The 16725-nt window shown below is 39.2% G+C and overlaps 2 protein-coding genes across 2 annotated transcripts; one reads left to right on the forward strand and one right to left on the reverse strand.

Moving 5' to 3' along the window:
* Positions 1–7934, reverse strand: LOC307029700 (immunoglobulin superfamily member 3-like). The gene is made up of 10 exons (XM_079665778.1): positions 7750–7934; positions 6311–6682; positions 5783–6199; positions 5264–5649; positions 4402–4837; positions 3265–3636; positions 2752–3144; positions 2054–2464; positions 1188–1580; positions 1–1065 (listed from the first exon to the last, which is right to left on the reverse strand). The coding sequence occupies exons 1-10, from the start codon at positions 7820–7822 to the stop codon at positions 860–862; spliced, it is 3459 nt and encodes a 1152-aa protein (XP_079521904.1). The 5' UTR covers positions 7823–7934; the 3' UTR covers positions 1–859.
* A 1288-nt stretch (positions 7935–9222) lies between these two features.
* On the forward strand, positions 9223–16357 carry klhl6 (kelch-like family member 6). The gene is made up of 7 exons (XM_079666908.1): positions 9223–9803; positions 9883–10048; positions 11617–12066; positions 13142–13379; positions 13928–14130; positions 14697–14910; positions 15530–16357. Exons 1-7 carry the CDS (start codon positions 9550–9552, stop codon positions 15814–15816), a joined length of 1812 nt encoding a protein of 603 aa, XP_079523034.1. The 5' UTR covers positions 9223–9549; the 3' UTR covers positions 15817–16357.
* The last annotated feature ends 368 nt before the right edge of the window (positions 16358–16725 follow it).

Below are 16725 nucleotides of genomic sequence, written 5' to 3' on the forward strand. Positions count from 1 at the left end.
TCAGATTTTTCATCTCATAGTAAATGTTTAATTACAAATCCAATGTGATTGAGCCAGCCAAAACAAACAACAATGAACAAGCGCTGTTTGCACAGACTCTACACACAAACACATATTCAGGAAGCGCAGACTCCTTGAAACACAGTCAAAACATACAACTTCCACGTCTCATCTATATAAGTTGTATTGTGCATTCAGAATGACATGTAAATGTTGTATGGCTGATATGCACTTCAATTGCATGCAATTAACCTCAAACTGTGACCTGTCTGCTCAAATCCTGTCACACTTGCATCTCAGCAGTTTCAAAGACCACAGAGGCATCCTGTGCTTTTGCAGAACCACAGATCACTGTCATTGCCCGTCATGCTTTCAGAAAAAAACACATTTCGTCTGCTTAGCTGCTCCCTTAGACATGCTATGCTCTGACTTCCCCATCAAAGACATAGTATCAAGCTGCCTGAACGATGTTACATAAAAAGGAATCTGTCATTCACGGTATGTTGCTTTGTAGGTGTAAAGCCACAAAGTTGATCTCCTGCCTAGCTCAAGTGTCCATTGCAGGCAGTAAGAAGCTGGTGATTATGCAAAGATGTTTTAGCTGCAAAAGGAAAAGTGCCTTATTAATTATCATGAATACATTCAAGAATTCATAAAGGCAGTAAGAACATTTAAAAAAAACGTGTATTGACTATTATCAAAATAATTATTTAACAAATAATTATTGAATAAAACATAATAAAAAATGCTGTAAATACAGTGAAAATGTTTGACTTATAAAACATTGCATGTATTACATTATACAAGAATATCAGTGCATGGGGTTTTTTCTCTCTTTTTCTCCTCTGATCTTTGAGCTTCAATCGTCTGCAATGGGTTTGGTGTTAAGAGGGTGTTGCTCAGCCCACAGATTTTCACCAGACTTATTTCCTCCTGAGACCTTGCTCCGGCATGTCTTCAGCACCAGTAGGACTATGACCAACATGGAGCAGATGACAGTAACTATGAGCATCCCCATCCAGATATTAGACTTGCATTCTGGCTTGGAGATGGCTTTAACGAATCCTGCAAAGAAGTGGACAAAATAAAAAAACTTGACTTGCATCCACGTAATGCATGACTTACCATGATTTCCAAACAATGGGATTTGCTGAAAGATACTACTAGTCACATTATGATGTGCTTACCTTCATCATAGAAATGAACAGTCAAATGTCCTGACTTTTCCACAGCAACCTTTCTCCACCCAAGAGAAAGAGATAGGAGCCACTCTTCTACCTCACAGAAATACAGGCCACTATCTTCAGGGCTTGTCTTTGAGACTGTAAGGCTGAATTGTTTTGGCAAAGGGTGGCCAAATCTTAGCTTATCACCCTTCCCAAGCCTGTCTTGTAGGGTGGCGTTACGGTAAATTGTGAATATGGGGCGTTGTTCCGTTTGTGACTCTTTCTGCCAAAACCATGTGACCTGGAGCTCAGATTCATTGCTGGATTGTTTGGTGATATGACAAGGGATTGTAAAATTCTGGGATCTGGTCAGATTCAAATCCCGTTCTTCCTCCACAACAGACAGGTTGATGTCTGTCAAAAAGCACAGAGATAAAAAATAGTACACATTTTATTCAACTCTAGTTTGACCAGGCCAATCCATCAATACCACTAATATAAATTTAAATTCCTAAATGCACGGACAGACATTGAAGAAGCTTAAGTAAGGGCAGAAACACAAAACCATAAAAAACATACTGGCGCAAAACACATGACAGCGATTAGAGAAGTGGTTATTCTGCTGAGAACAGAACAATCCCACCAGACAAACGCAAGCAGACAAACAAACACACCATTATAAGACATTATAATGTATTATTGACTGCATGTATTATGGGAATAGCTCAATATTTGTGCTTTATAGGATCAATTGCTTTTCCTTGCCTTGATAAAAAAGCCAACAATGTTGTTTACCAAAATGGTCAAACTGTTTCATTACACACCCTAAAAGGAATAGCCACATTTAAAATCATGCCTACAAAATCCTTTAAATCACGAGATCATACCTGTAACATTCACAGTCAGCAAGATGGGGCCAGCGCTGTCAGAGGCCTTTTGCTGCCAGTGACCTTCCTGATCCAGCTGGTATTGCTCCACCTGACACTGGTAGGTACCATTATCCTCCTCATGGGCCCTCTTTATTCTCAGATAAAAGCTTCTCTGGGTGGGTCTGGATAAATGAAGCCGCCCCTGCAGTCCTCTGAGCTCCTGGTTCCCTGGGTAACTCAGCAGGCCTTTGTGGTCAAGCTCCACCAGGGGGCTGCGGACCGAAGTACCGTGTCCGGTGTACAGCCAAGTAACTTTGTAGAAAAAAGATGGACTGGATGCACCTGAGATGATGTTACACTTCAGCTCCACTTCGTCTCCCTCCCTGGCAGTCAACCACTGCTCTTTCTTTTCTAAATGAAGGTCATTGGCTGGAGAATTAGAGTAAGCACAGAAAAAGAAATTGTAAATTAAGAAATGCTATCTATCCATTCATCCATTCATCCATCCATCCATCCAGCAAATGACAAATAGAAATAGATAAATATGGAAATCTGTCATTTGGAATATGGTAAGCTTTGAACTTTGACAGACCATACAGTATAAAGTTCTATAGAAACACTATATATACTATAACATTGTTTATATCAAACGTGTTGGGAAAAATGGGTTTCCTAGGCAAATTGTAAGGACTTCATGTATGTGAATACAAACTTACCAGGCTCAATAACTGTGAGCTCTGTGGTTTTGGAAACTGGTGAGAGCTGATACCAGTCACCATGAGGATCTTGAAGCCACTCCACCACCTCACAGACATATGAACCATTGTCTGAAATTCGAGCTTGCCGAATATTTAACTCAAAACTGGGGCCTTGAGTGCGCTTCATGCTGATTCGCTGACTGTGGCTCGGTTGTACATTTGGTCCGAATGTAACTAGAGCATCCCTGTCTGATTTCATAATCATCGTACTTTCTGCCTGCTTCTGCAGTAGCCAGGTGACTGCATAGTGAGTGGGAGTAGAGGGTTTTGAGTTGACTGAGCATTTTATTTTGATGTCAGTGTTGATGTTTCCTGTCAAGGCAGGGGTTGGCGTCAGATCAAGTTTGCTCGCTAGGACAAAGAGGGAAATATAAGTCATACATGGTTAGAAACTTAAATAAATGAAATGCACAATGCAGCTTTAATCCAAAATAGCCCTTAATATGTGTAGCATACAAAAGGTCAGCTTACTTGGGTTCAGCACCGAAATAGCCACTAGGTTGGATAGAGGCAGCTTCTTATATGCATTATCCAGGAAAACAGAAACTCTACACTGGTAGATTCCCACCTCACTTTGGCTCACACCGTTGATGAGCAAAGAGTGAAAGACTACATTCTCTTGTTTCTTTACTTTCAGCTGGTAGCGGCTCTGGTCTCCAGACCAGCTGATGGCACCATCATAGTACATTGTCAGGATGTTATCTAGGGTTGAGGCATCACGCTGCAGGCTCCAAGCCAGTGTAATTGGTACAGGTGGCCCTTTGACCCGGCACATCAACTCCACATTTTCTCCCACAGTCACATTGTTGTTGCGACTTATCAGTGACACTTTCACAAAAGATTCTGTAACGTTGGAAAATAAAAAAGCAGAAGTTGATGATCATACAATTGTCATTCGGTCATGAGTGTTTAAAGTAAACAAGAGGTGTGTGTAAATGACATTTCCAACATACTGTCCGTCTCGTTCAGTTATTGTAATTCGCACAACATTATGGTATAATTTTCAGTTCTAAAACAAAAATGCATATTATATGCAAATACGGTATGCAGTGAGGTACTTTAAAGTCTGCTCAGCAAATGCATGTTAAAGCCCTTGAAGTGAAACCTGCTATATTTATTCCATCATAGAGCATGTAGTGTTCAGCAGAACATAAAATATCCACCTGTTTTCTTTTTCTTAAAGGGGGTTAAAGTGCACAGTGTGTTCTGTTTAAAACCTTAAACAGTTTTCCTCATGACTTTGCAAATGTCAAGGTATGTGAAAATGTTTCCTGAGGTGACGCAATAGGAAGACATTGCAGTTCTAAAAGGGATAGTGTTATGTGGAGCAAGATTGTGCTCAGTACATTTCTTCAAATGACATTGATATTTCTTGCATGCGAAAGATGTTGGGCTGAACATACTTATGAAAGAGATAAGAAAGATTATTGGACTCATAACTGAACTGTTGGTTAGAAGGTAATCCAGGTTTGTTGAAAATCACTGATTATGTTTTCAAACAGGTAATCAGACAATCTGTCATAAGAGGAACCTGGAGTGTCAATATAACGGTTTCATCATACATTTTTCTTGAATAATTTGTACCACACAGAGAGAGCCACGTCTTACCCGAAGGAACCACTGTCACAGTGGTCGTCTGTGATTGGCTGTTGGTCTTGCTGTTGCTTTCCCACTCAGACACAGCACACTCGTAGACTCCTGCATCAGAAGGTCTGACCTCATCAAGCTCAAGGATGAAGGTGCCAGCCGCAGAACGCATTGCATTTACTTTGTGACTCATGAACTCCGCTTTTTCCACGACACCCTCCTGACTTAGACTAATGACTTTGGTGAAAATGGCCGCTGATGTGGATGTCGGTTTGCGCTGCCAGGTGACAGAGAGTTGACCTTTGACCCCATGCACTTTACAGGTGAGCATCAGCCCATAACCTTCGTTAACACCCACAGTGTTTTCCATTTCAACTGAGAACCCACTTTCTGTGATAAGGCAAAGCAAAAGATAGTTAGTGATTGTGTTGAAGAAGATAATAAGAAAACATAGTAACTTTATTATTAAAATAATCATGTATTATCTCATTAATAGTAATAATAACTTGATAAAATAAAGATGATATATCTTAAAATCCAAGGTACATCCTGAATACAATTAAACCCTGTGTATATAAATGTTTGTGTATATAAATGTTTGTGGGGGTGCTAGTGGAGCACGCTCACAAACTGTTCGTCAGAGCCTCACAGCGGGGTTACTGCGGAGCGCATAAAGCAGGCCCTTCACGCGATAGCAGAACGAACAGGTACAGGAGAGGTAGAGCAAGGGATCATTGTCCACTAGTTGATCGATCGCAGATGGCGTCGTGCTCGCGGACCTAAATGGGTCGCGTAATATACTTTGGCGGACGTTAATATACCTGGGCGGCCCGCCCAAAGTCTATGTATATTTGTGTCTTAGACTGACCTGTGGTTAAGATGCTGATCGAGAGCTGGAGTCCTGGGGAGCTCCCTGTGTAAAGGCACCAACTGGACCTCTGTCCTGGAGCCATGCTCTGCAGATATACTGGCCTTGGTCCTCGGTTCTGACGTGCTGCAATATGAGAAGGTAATCTCTGTCCCCTATCCGAGATGCTCTGAGCTCTCCTTCTTTCACTCGCCCACTGTACTGGGGCCCTACAGACTGAATGCCTGTAGGGCCAATGCGGACCAGCTCAACATTTCCTCTGAGCCAGGCTACAGAGAAGAACCTTTCATTGAGGTTCTGCGTGTCAACATTGCAGAACAGTGACAGCTCTTGCCCCTTTTGCAGAGTCACCGCCTGGGCAGAAATACTCACCGCCAGAGACGACGTGTCTGGCAGGACTTCTACCGGAAGCAAAGAATAACCAGAGTGAGACAACCACAGTAACAAACATCCTGCCATGATTCCACAATGACATAAAAGAGAAAGAGTTTAGTGAATACGTCAACCCAAATATTTCATTTTCATGATTCTTACCTCTGGCTTTGACATTCAGGGTAGTTTCCTTTGCAGCTTTCTCTGCGATGGAATACCAGGATTGGTCAGAATCTTGAATCCACTCCTGAGCTTGGCAGTAGATCCTGCCTTGGTCTGACAGTTCGAGCTGGGCCATGTTTAGCTTGTATGTGGCCTCCCCCAATTTATCTAACCTTATGTGTCCAGCTTGGTAGCGCCCTTCAAAACCCGAACCTGGGCTCAGTGTGAAATCTCTACCCAGAGAAATGATAGGCTTACGATCCTCACCGTCTTTGTGGAGATACCAGGCAAAAGACAGATGGGTGTGCTGGATGGTGTTGCTGGATGCCTGGCATGTTAAAGTGAGAGCATCACCCTCATTATAGCTCAGTGTAGGGGGGGAGGAAGGTGATGAAACACTAAGGGAGTTGTCAATCACTATGGGACCACATCAGAAGCAGAGAGAGAGAAAGAAAGGAAAGTCATATACTTTTGCCATCTTAGTTTACTGCGCTGTAGTAAGATTTTTCCATTCAAAAGTCCACTTACCTTTCACTGTTGTCTTAACACTGTATCTTCCATCATAATTAGTTTCATGGTTGACTACAGAGCATTCATATTCCCCTTCATCACCTTTCTCTAGTCGTTGTATCTTAAAGAATACTGAGTTTGGATTTTCATGTTTCAGAGTAATTTCGTCGCTCCTCACGCGTGATTTATACACCGAATAGCTGAAATCTAGGTCTCCGGTGCTGATGATGTTGATTTCCGTTGCTTTTGCAGGCTTCTTCACACGGAATTGAATTTCTTTAGTAATGCTATCATCTGTGAAGCCACTCACATTGCAAGAGATGGAGAGTTCATAGCCCACCACACGATACAGAGGCCCAGCCTGCGTTTCGGTGTTCACTTTTGCTTCCCCTGTTTGATGCACAGACAAAACACAGATACAGATTTGAGTAACTGCCACTTACAGTGTCAGTCTGTTTTATAAGTGTGCTATGTTACAGGGTCTAACCTTTTGTTATTTGTAATGACATTTTATATTGCTTTTAAAAAAAGAGGCAAGACAAAGAACACCATCAAAATCAATCAAAACAATACCAACAAAAAGAACAAGGAAAAAAGAAATACATAAATGAATAGACAGGTGCAGGTAGAATATCATGTCAACATTACTTTGGTAGTGCCAAATTATGTTCGGTATAATTCTCAGTCCTACATAAAGATGATATTAACAACCGGAGCACTATCAGACCCTATTTAATAATAATTATCTTAACAAATAATATCAATACAATACTCTCATAAACCAATCTTTTATTTTCAACTCCAACTTTGTTAGCTTCCCAACCTTTGTTTTTTGTATTGCATAGGTATGTGAAGAAACACATTGTAGCTTTAAGTTGCTTTCCACATTGCAGGAAGTCAAACCTTTTTGAGACCAGAGTGTAAAGTAGGTTATAATAATCATTGAACATGCAATGCCTGCAAATAGTGGGAACCCACTCTTAAAGGACATTTATTTGTAACTATAATAAAGGAAGGAATTTTTGCCGCTTCTCCAGACTCAAGTGATTTGATAGTCATGTATTAACCTGCTTCAATACAATTATATGAATAGACAGATATAAGAAAAGTTATTTAACAATTATGAGTAATTGAGTTCAGCCACACAAAATATCTGTAAATGCAATTTTTCGTGTTAAAATAAGTAACACAAATCCTAGTGAGTATGTTAGAATGATCAGTAGGATTTAGCTTCATATGGTTTGGTGGTTCTTTTCTTTCTTCCTACTTATTAGTATTTATTTATTCTTACTTATTAGTATTTTACTCAAAATGGACATAATATAGGCTCCTTTCTTTAAGTGACTATTTCTTTTCTTTTCTGTTTTATTACTGTTAGACTACCATCATTTCACACATCATGATCACTGTCCAAAATGAAATCCAACTGCAGGTATTCAATGTACTAGCCTACTTACCACAGTGCAGAAGTAGTCCCAGAAACAAGAGCAAGTCATTGGCCCTCAAACAAGTTTTCTGGGAACACTTCATCCTGAATCTGCCTCAGTTGTAGCACAGTGTTCACACCATGAGCCCTGAGTCAGTCGGTCTCTCGTGAGAGAATACATGCGTCTGTGCTGAGACAAGTGGTTGATGCTTCCTGTACTGAAGGTACACTAAGAGGAAGTCTGACATATTTCCTGCACACAGTTGCGTTGCAGATGTTCTTGTAGATCTATTAGTGATAATATAATGTCTCATGACCGTGCAGGTATTGTGTGGTGGAGTGTTTAAAAACAAACAAATAAAAAGCACACACCCACAAATGAGCTTTGTTCTACTCAGGATTTAATGTGGGTTACACACTCATTTGAAAAAGCACATTGTCCTCGTTTGGGCTTATGTAGGCTACATCACAGTTTGACACCAGCATCAAATTTGCTTGGCTACAAAACCAATTGGACAAAAATATGCCTTAAACAGACTGAGAGAAATCATGGTGAGCGCTAATTTGACCTTATTCTTACCGCAAATAATGGGAAGTGAATCTTGTGACGTTAGGTGATTCACTCTGTCTTCAGACATCGACACCCCTCCATGTTTCAAGTTTTAGGGCTAAGAACGAGCTACAGCAAAACAAATGTAAATACATATTTCAGAATAAAATATACGGTTCCCAAATTATGAATTTACATGATTAACAATTTGATAATCCGATCATTAAACATTGTGGAAGATAAAGGGTAAATTGATCGAATTTGCGTTGCTAGGAAACAGCTTGGATCCAAGTTTGGCCTATTTCGCCAAACATTTAAACATGAAATAACTTCAGATTGTGTTTGAACGGTACTGCAGACCAACGAGGCAATAGTGCCACTTAGTGGAGAAGATGAAATCCTGCATTTCTGCTGCAGAGCTGTCGGTCATATTCTAATTTCACCATCTAGTCTGAGCTATTGCTTTGATAGTGTCTACACATGCTGTAGACTATCGGTTCATAGGAGGTAAAGATATTATACTAGAGTCCTTTATTGATCTGAGAGGAGTCAGTAGTACAGACAGACTTAGAGGAAAGGAAAACAGAGGAAAAAGCTATAAGTTACATCTATGGCATACATTTTTTTTTTTTTTAAATGTATAAAACCCAATGTATAATATAGGGTGCTCAGCTAGTATAACTTGCATTTCATAGAACTGTGGAACTATTTGTGCATTAGAAGTACAGCAGTGTCAGTGCAGTAGCCAATACATTAGAGTATATTGGTTGTATAGCCCTCTTTAATATAATACATATGCATGCAATTAACACATGGTACACCATTTTATGTCTTTTTTTTTTACCTGATTCAACAGATTTGAACCTTTTTCCAAGACCTATATTCTGACTGGTTTATAACTTCAGACAAAACTAAGAAACTTTATAAACTGTGTCATGCTGCAATGACAGTTTATTCCCTTCGGTTAAGACGCTGAGTGTTATTTGCAGTATTCTATATTCGGTGCAATCCTTTGGAAGAGACCTGGCGTCTGTGGCTTCCGAGTAAAAGATTGTGTAACTTAGGGGAAATGTGCTCAGCGCAAGAAGAGGAAGTGTCTAGAAACATGCGTTGTGTATGTTGCTCACAGAACAGAAATAGGAAGTATGAAGAGTACAGGAAAAAACAGATCCACAGTGACACAACTGTTTCAACTGTAAACCGTAGAGGTCTTTTATCATAGTGCAGGGGCAACTCAAGTAGCTGTTCTTCTGAGTTTCTTCGGGGCTTCTGGCATAAAAGATGAGTGAGACACTGGAAAGGACTACAGACTGTCCTTTGCTACTTGTTGATGAGGCCAGCCGAGTCCAGGGGGAAAACAGTCAGACGGGCTCAACTGAGTTACGTTGGGAAGATGGAGGTCTACCTTTGGAGCTGCAGAGAGGGATGGAGACCCTACGAGTGAACAGAGAACTGACCGATGTGGTGCTGCGTGTTCAGGGACATGACTTCCCTTGTCATAGAGCCATACTTGCTGCTGCCAGTCATTACTTCAGGTAAAATAAAAACCAGTACTATCTAACTCCACTGTGACGGCACCGCTAGTGTGACTGAATTCATGTTTTATTTCTGTAGGGCTATGTTTTGCAATGGTCTAAAAGAGAGCCATGAGGAGTGTGTGGAAATAAAGGGTTTGGACAGTGGGACGATGCAGTCTCTCCTGGAGTATACCTACACCAGCCGGGCCCTCCTCACACACTCCAATGTCCAGAGAATACTAGAGGCTGCCAGTCAATTTCAGGTGAAACAAATACTTACTATATAAATTAATGACATGCCTTTACGTAAATTCATTGACTTCCAAATCTTCTTATCCTATAAAGATATGAGATGATAAACATATCCTCAGAACATAAATAAACCTGCTAAGAAAAACATTTCCTTTTAATCTTGACACATTTTTGACGGCCAATGTGGTGTGAAGAAGTTTTATCAGATGGGTAACACTTTCTCATTTATGTCACATTGATCACACGCATGATAATGCTTTTCTTCACTGGAAGCAAAAACTAAAATTAGCAGTATTCAAAGTTCAAACCCGACAGTTTACTTTTAATACAATATAGATGGCACTTTTATTGTGTCAAACAATGATATGCAAGTGATGCAGAAAACACATTTATTTACATTTAGAAAGACTCTGAGACTAGAAAAAGACGCAGAACGCATGCAGAACCTCAAATGGTTTTCATCACCTCACCTTTTCCACCATTCATTGGAACAAACATCTGACTAAGTAAGAATTGAAAGAAAGAGGGAAGTGAAAGTTGCACTGTTGTTTACACTTTGGATCAGTTTTCCATACAAGCTTAAATTAACCACACAGCTGGGCCACTCAGAGGGGGGGAGGCACATGTTTGTGTTTTTATACTTCTATTTTTGTAGCGAGTAATTTGAATTTTCGGAAATAATAATAAAAAAGCTATCTTGTTGTTACTTGCATGTTTTGTTTATTTTAGGGTTGCAATTTATTTAGTTTAGAATTAAATTAACATTTAGGATACATTTGGGGATATGCATTTAATAATAATAAGTTTAGTTTAGTTTATTTATTGATACAGTACTATACAAATGAATGCAATAACAAAACAAAATATTTAATTAATAACTGAATAATCTATAGTATCATTGTCTGATATCAATAAACAATAAAGCTTTTGCTAATTACACGTCCGAAAAGGGGTCGGAAGAAGTTTACACTTATTTAATCCAACCCCTTCTCCCTTTTTTTTTTTTTTTTTTTTTAACATCTAAATATATGTTAACATACAATATCAATGTATACTTAAACCTTCCCTAATTTATATAATCATTCATATAATATATACAGGCAAGTTAGGAGAATGGTCTCTATATATTTATATATATATACATATGTACATACACAAATTCATACAAACACAAATAACTTTATGAAGCACTTTTTTAAAATTGGGTAACAATGTTATTATTGGTAAATGCAACACAGTAAAATGTTAAAATGATTAGATTACAACAACAAAAAAGTAGAATACAAAATAAATAAAATATTGCAACATTGAGGCGCACATAGCATTTTTTATCTTGAGTTAGTTCGAGAAAACATGGCCCTCGTCAACTTTTAGGTTTCTAAGACCATGTTCCTGTTATCATGTTTCCTTTTGCACAACTCTTTTGAAATTCTAGTGCGGCTCAAAATTCTTTGAAATGTGGTTTAATCTTTTTATCGCTGACATCTTTTAGAAACACTGAACGTGTACATCAGTCATTTCAAAAGTCATTTCAAAAGATCTATCTTAAAAGTTCTAACGCCTACGCTGTCATTTTTAGTTCCTACGAGTTGTGGAGGCCTGTGCTGGCTTTCTGAGCAAGTCCCTGCACCTGGAGAGTTGCATCGGGATCCTGAATCTTGCTGATAGCCATGCCTTGCCGGCCTTGACGACGAGTGCTCAGGACTTCATCACCACTCAGTTCTCCCAGGTAGTCCAGCAGCAGGACTTCCTGGAGCTGCCGGCTGATTCGCTGGAGGCTGTCCTGCAGAGGGATGACCTTGACGTGAAGTGTGAGGAGTGTGTTTTTGAAGCTCTCATGCACTGGGTGAGAGCCCAGCAGGATGAACGCTATCCTTTACTGGTCAGGTTGCTCTCACATGTGCGACTGCCTCTGTTGGAGCCTGCTTACTTTGTAGAAAAAGTTGAGTCAGATGAACTGATTCGCCGCTGCAGTGAGGCTTTTCCTTTGCTGCAAGAGGCCCGCATCTATCACCTCTCTGGCAGCGAGGTCAGTACACAGGAAGGACCACAAAGGTGTTGTTGTTGTTGTTGTGTCATAATTTCTTAATAAAATGCTAGTAGGGCTAGGCCTTTTTAAGAACATCACTTTGTCCGCCAGTGAGAAGAGTCAAAGTCAAAAAGTCAAAGTCAACTGTTTTGTCAATCTTTCAGTTTGTGTGTACAGACAGAGATCGAAATACCGTTTCCCACAATGTATTTTACAAAAATACAAATATATATACAAATATGTATAAAATATGTATGTCCTATACACAATCAACAGACACATTTATACATATGCACACATTAAGATAAAAACATAACAATAAATATACAAAATAACAGTCACTTCAATATCTTTGGGAATGTACATTAGTGCAAGATTCTGGAGCTGTCAAATACTAACACTGAAAGAAACAATCATTTTGTGATAAACAGTGTTTCCCACAGAATTTGATTCTATTTGTGGGGGCACCGCACCGCACCGCACCCGCCCACCCCCCCCCGGCAAGAAAAGCCAAAGGCTCCTTAACCTATTCGGGTGGTCCATGCATCCACCCCCCCCCCCCTCAAATAAGATAATACATGCGAGTTCATGGCTACTGTAGACAACGATATTGTTGCTCTGGGTTGCGTTGTTAATGAGTGAAACACACCGGAGTTGAGGATCCGTGGGGTTTATTCTCTCAAAAATATAATTTACAATTTACAATTCAGGCATTTTGCAGACGCCTTATTCCAAAGCGATTTACAATGACCAATTACAGGGACATTCTCCCTGGACTAACCAAGGGCTAAGTGCCTTACTCAAGGGCACACTAGTAGTGGTGTTCCAGGCAGGATTTGAACTCGCAACCTTCCGATCATCAGCCCACCTCACTATCCATTAGACCACCAAAATAAAAATAAATAAAAATTATAATAATAATTTTTTTTTTTTTTATGAGATCCATTTGTGGCGGACGATATTTAATTGTGGCGCCCCGCCACAAATAAATCAATGTATGGGAAACACTGAATAACTACTGCTGTGTTTCATTGTTTTATAGTTTAATGTGCTTTTTACATGTTTGACATCTTAGGTGGTCTCTGAACGAACCAAGCCTCGTGTGCAGCACTATCTGTCCGAGGTGTTCCTGATCATTGGAGGCTGCACTAAAGATGAACGCTTTATTTCGACGGTCACCTGTCTGGACCCCCTCAGGCGCAGCAGGCTGGAGGTAGCCAAGCTGCCAATCACAGAGATGGAGGACGAATCACAAAATAAGAAATGGGTGGAGTTTGCATGCATCACCTTTCGCAATGAAGTGTACATATCTGGTGAGAGAGGTCGCATGTTGCATTTATTGTTATTTTTATGGAAAGGTTTAGTTACTGTGACATGTGTAGGAAATTCCCTTCAGTGCAGATGAAAGTGAAAATGTTCTCCCTCTACTGAGAGTTGATGTGCCAAGTTATGTTTTCTTTTTAAAAAGTTATAACTAAAACCTAAAGTGTTATTCTCTTTTGCATCTTCATTTTGTTAGCAGTTTGTTGTGAATGGTGCTAGGCTTCTGTTATTCAAAGAATCTGATGGCTAAGTCAGTGAGAAAAGTAGAGCTGAACAGAACAACAGGAAGATGTGGTTTAGTCTGCCGTTACAGTTGTAGAGGGTTGATGTGTTTCCAAACTCAGGAACTGACGCCCCAGCCGGGGTAATTTTAACCGTTCAGAAACTTGTACACTGTGATTCTGAGTTCAGACTACTGTAGGTCATGGCATTTTAGATCAGTGTGAAAGGTCTGTGGTCTAAAAGAGCACATTTAGAGCCATAATTCAGCGAAACATCAATGTTGTATGACAGTTGTCTCTAATGTTTCCAATTGCAGGAGGTAAAGAGACACAAAATGATGTTTGGAAATATAATGGCGCCCTGGACAAGTGGATCCAGATCGAGCCCCTGACCACAGGGCGCTGGAGACACAAGATGGCCGTTCATGGAGGGAAGGTTTACGCACTGGGGGGATTCGAAGGAGTTCAGAGGCTTGATAGTGTAGAGGCTTATGATCCCTTTCACAATCGCTGGACACAGGTAAACATACTGGACTTCTATAAAAGGGGTATTTTTGTGTAAAATTACAGCAACTGTTCCTTTAAGCAGATCTAATAATGGCCTTTATGTACAGTAGAGTCACATTTTGTAATCAGCAGCTGGAAAGTGAATACAGAATGACTTTGGGCTGTTCAAGCTAACAGATGCTGATTCTAGAGGTCTGGTTGCAGCTCCTGAACTTGCAAGTATAGAATTTGAGAAGAAATATAATTTGGAACATAATATAATGAAACAAAAACACACTCTAAAAAGAGAATATTTTTAATACATTTGTTTTAATTATCAATGTTTCTGTATATTATTACCACAATTAGATCATGTATTTATCTTTATCATTCATATGAATTTATTTATTTATTAAATATTGAAAATATTAGATCTAAACGATAACCGTTATTATTATTATTATTATTATTATTATTATTATTATTATTATTATTATTATTATTATTATTATATGCATAAGGTATTAAATGATTTACATATTTTACACTATTTATACCTCACACATTTCTTTATATGCGTCTGTTTGGTTCTGCTTGCAGGTGACACCTCTTGCTGTAGGTGTGAGCTCCTTCGCAGCTTCGAGCTTTGACAGATGGATCTATGTGATTGGTGGAGGGCCCAATGGAAAGTTGGCAACTGATAAGGTTCAGTGCTGGGAACCAGGGACAGACAGCTGGGAGCTGCGGGCGCCCATCCCCATCGAAACCAAATGCACTAATGCAGTCACATTCAAAAAATGCATCTATATAGTTGGTAAGTGGATAGTAACTAAATACATGTACTTGACATGGATCTTTTCACAACAAGCTTATTCTAAACTGATTTGATAATATATTTGACTTTTCTCTCCAATATTTTTGTTTGCATGTTAAATATGATGCATTTAAATTCATGAAATACCAATACATCCAAAAGTAAATATTAACTTTAGCTAAAACAATGTAATGCTACTTACAGTACACATGCATTTAACATTCATAATAATCCAATTATATTTATTAGTATAACATTTTAGGGATTTTAGTTTTTGAAATTCTCAACACATTTTAAAATAAATTGTATATGCTTTTACTTAAATGGCATTTTCAGGGCACGTGTTTATTTCTAACAGACTATTTTTGCTTTGAAATATCACTATCTTTACGTGATTAAAATATTGAAATATTTCCTCCACCACTGGCTTTACATTTAGTGGGTTTCATCTTGTTATTTAAGTTTATGTTTAGTGTGTAATGTGTATAGTATGTCATCATTAAAATATAGAAGAGCAGTTTAATTGTTTTTCAATAATTAGGTTTTTGTCAGGTTTATTGGTGAGAAATGAATGTGCGCGTATGTATATCTTTAATATGGTGTCTTTGTTTGCTTCCAGGTGGAGCCATGCATGCCATGTACTGCTATTCACCTCTGTCCGATTCCTGGTCCCTTGTGACCCGTCTGGGGGAGAGGGCGAGCTGCGCCATCGCTGCCTGCAACAACAAACTCTTCATCACCGGAGGACGGGATAATAAGAACCAAGTCATCTCCACAGTGATGTGCTGGGACGTTGGTCGAGGCGTGTTAACAGAGGAGTGTGTTTTACCTATGGGAGTGTCGCACCACGGCAGTGTGACACTCATGAAATCCTACACACACATACATAGAATAACACCTGCTTAAGAAGGCCAATGACAAAGACTTCTGTGAACGGACGCTGTTGTTGACAGAAAAGAGGAAAGTGACCAAAATGATGTAAATACAGATATTGTTTAAAGCATGTCTTTGTTCTTCATTTCTATGTGTGAGACTTGAAATACTAGAAGTCAATCCCTATGTTTATCATTAACCTGTTCCACCATGAGCCTGTTTTTTAGGTCTCAGGCTCGTAAATGACATTCCCAGAACAAATGACCATATCTTCCCTTCTAAAAGGGTTAAATTAATAATCTTTGTTCTCAAAGTAATGATAAACCTGTGAGTTGGATGTAGAAAAGTCAGAATCAATATAGATGTTTTTTTATTTTAAAGAAAATTCTGATTGAACATAGTAAAAAAATGTAAATTATAGTGTCGTCCAAAAATTCATTTTTACTTATAGTGAAAACTACCCTTGGATGATGGGTTAGTAGACTAAAAGCTTTAGGAATCCAAAGTACAACATATAAGAAGTACCCTGTATGTGTTCTTGTTTTAATGCCATTAAACACGTCTTTTGATCAGATTGACAGCTGCAGTGAGATGATCTCCCGTAAAAGCTCCGTAAAGGTACGTGTTGTGATGTCTGTGTTTGCTTCCCCTGTCGCGAGTTCGGATCGCTCAGTGATGATATACCTATATAATCTGTGGAGTCTCAGTTTTAATCGGATATATTGTATGTGAGTTACGATAAGTAATAAGGGTATCTTTATCTTGAATTCTGTGCCAAAGTCAGTTTGCATTTTTTTGCTCTGGGATCATTAGACGCTTCTTAGGAGACTTGTGCTTTGTTTTGGTAAAAATGGTTCATATCTTCAGTTAGCTGAGATTCTTCCCGTTAATCTGGTGCTACACATTAATAGTTTCATGTTAAGACGCCCTGAGACACAGTCT

This window comes from Notothenia rossii (genome assembly GCF_949606895.1).
Source record: "Notothenia rossii genome assembly, chromosome: 2".
NCBI lineage: Eukaryota > Metazoa > Chordata > Actinopteri > Perciformes > Nototheniidae > Notothenia > Notothenia rossii.

What these genes read in the sequence shown, in the direction of transcription:
- klhl6 (XM_079666908.1), top strand. Translation starts at nt 9,550, where the DNA reads ATGAGTGAGACACTGGAAAGGACTACAGACTGTCCTTTGCTACTTGTT. An exon ending in AGGCTGCCAGTCAATTTCAG is followed by an intron (nt 10,049 to 11,616) that starts GTGAAACAAATA and finishes TGTCATTTTTAG; the next exon opens with TTCCTACGAGTTGTGGAGGC. An exon ending in CAATGAAGTGTACATATCTG is followed by an intron (nt 13,380 to 13,927) that starts GTGAGAGAGGTC and finishes TTCCAATTGCAG; the next exon opens with GAGGTAAAGAGACACAAAAT.
- LOC307029700 (XM_079665778.1), bottom strand. Translation starts at nt 7,822, where the DNA reads ATGAAGTGTTCCCAGAAAACTTGTTTGAGGGCCAATGACTTGCTCTTG. An exon ending in GCTCACAGTTATTGAGCCTG is followed by an intron (nt 2,465 to 2,751) that starts GTAAGTTTGTAT and finishes CTAATTCTCCAG; the next exon opens with CCAATGACCTTCATTTAGAA. An exon ending in TGTTCATTTCTATGATGAAG is followed by an intron (nt 1,066 to 1,187) that starts GTAAGCACATCA and finishes ACTTCTTTGCAG; the next exon opens with GATTCGTTAAAGCCATCTCC.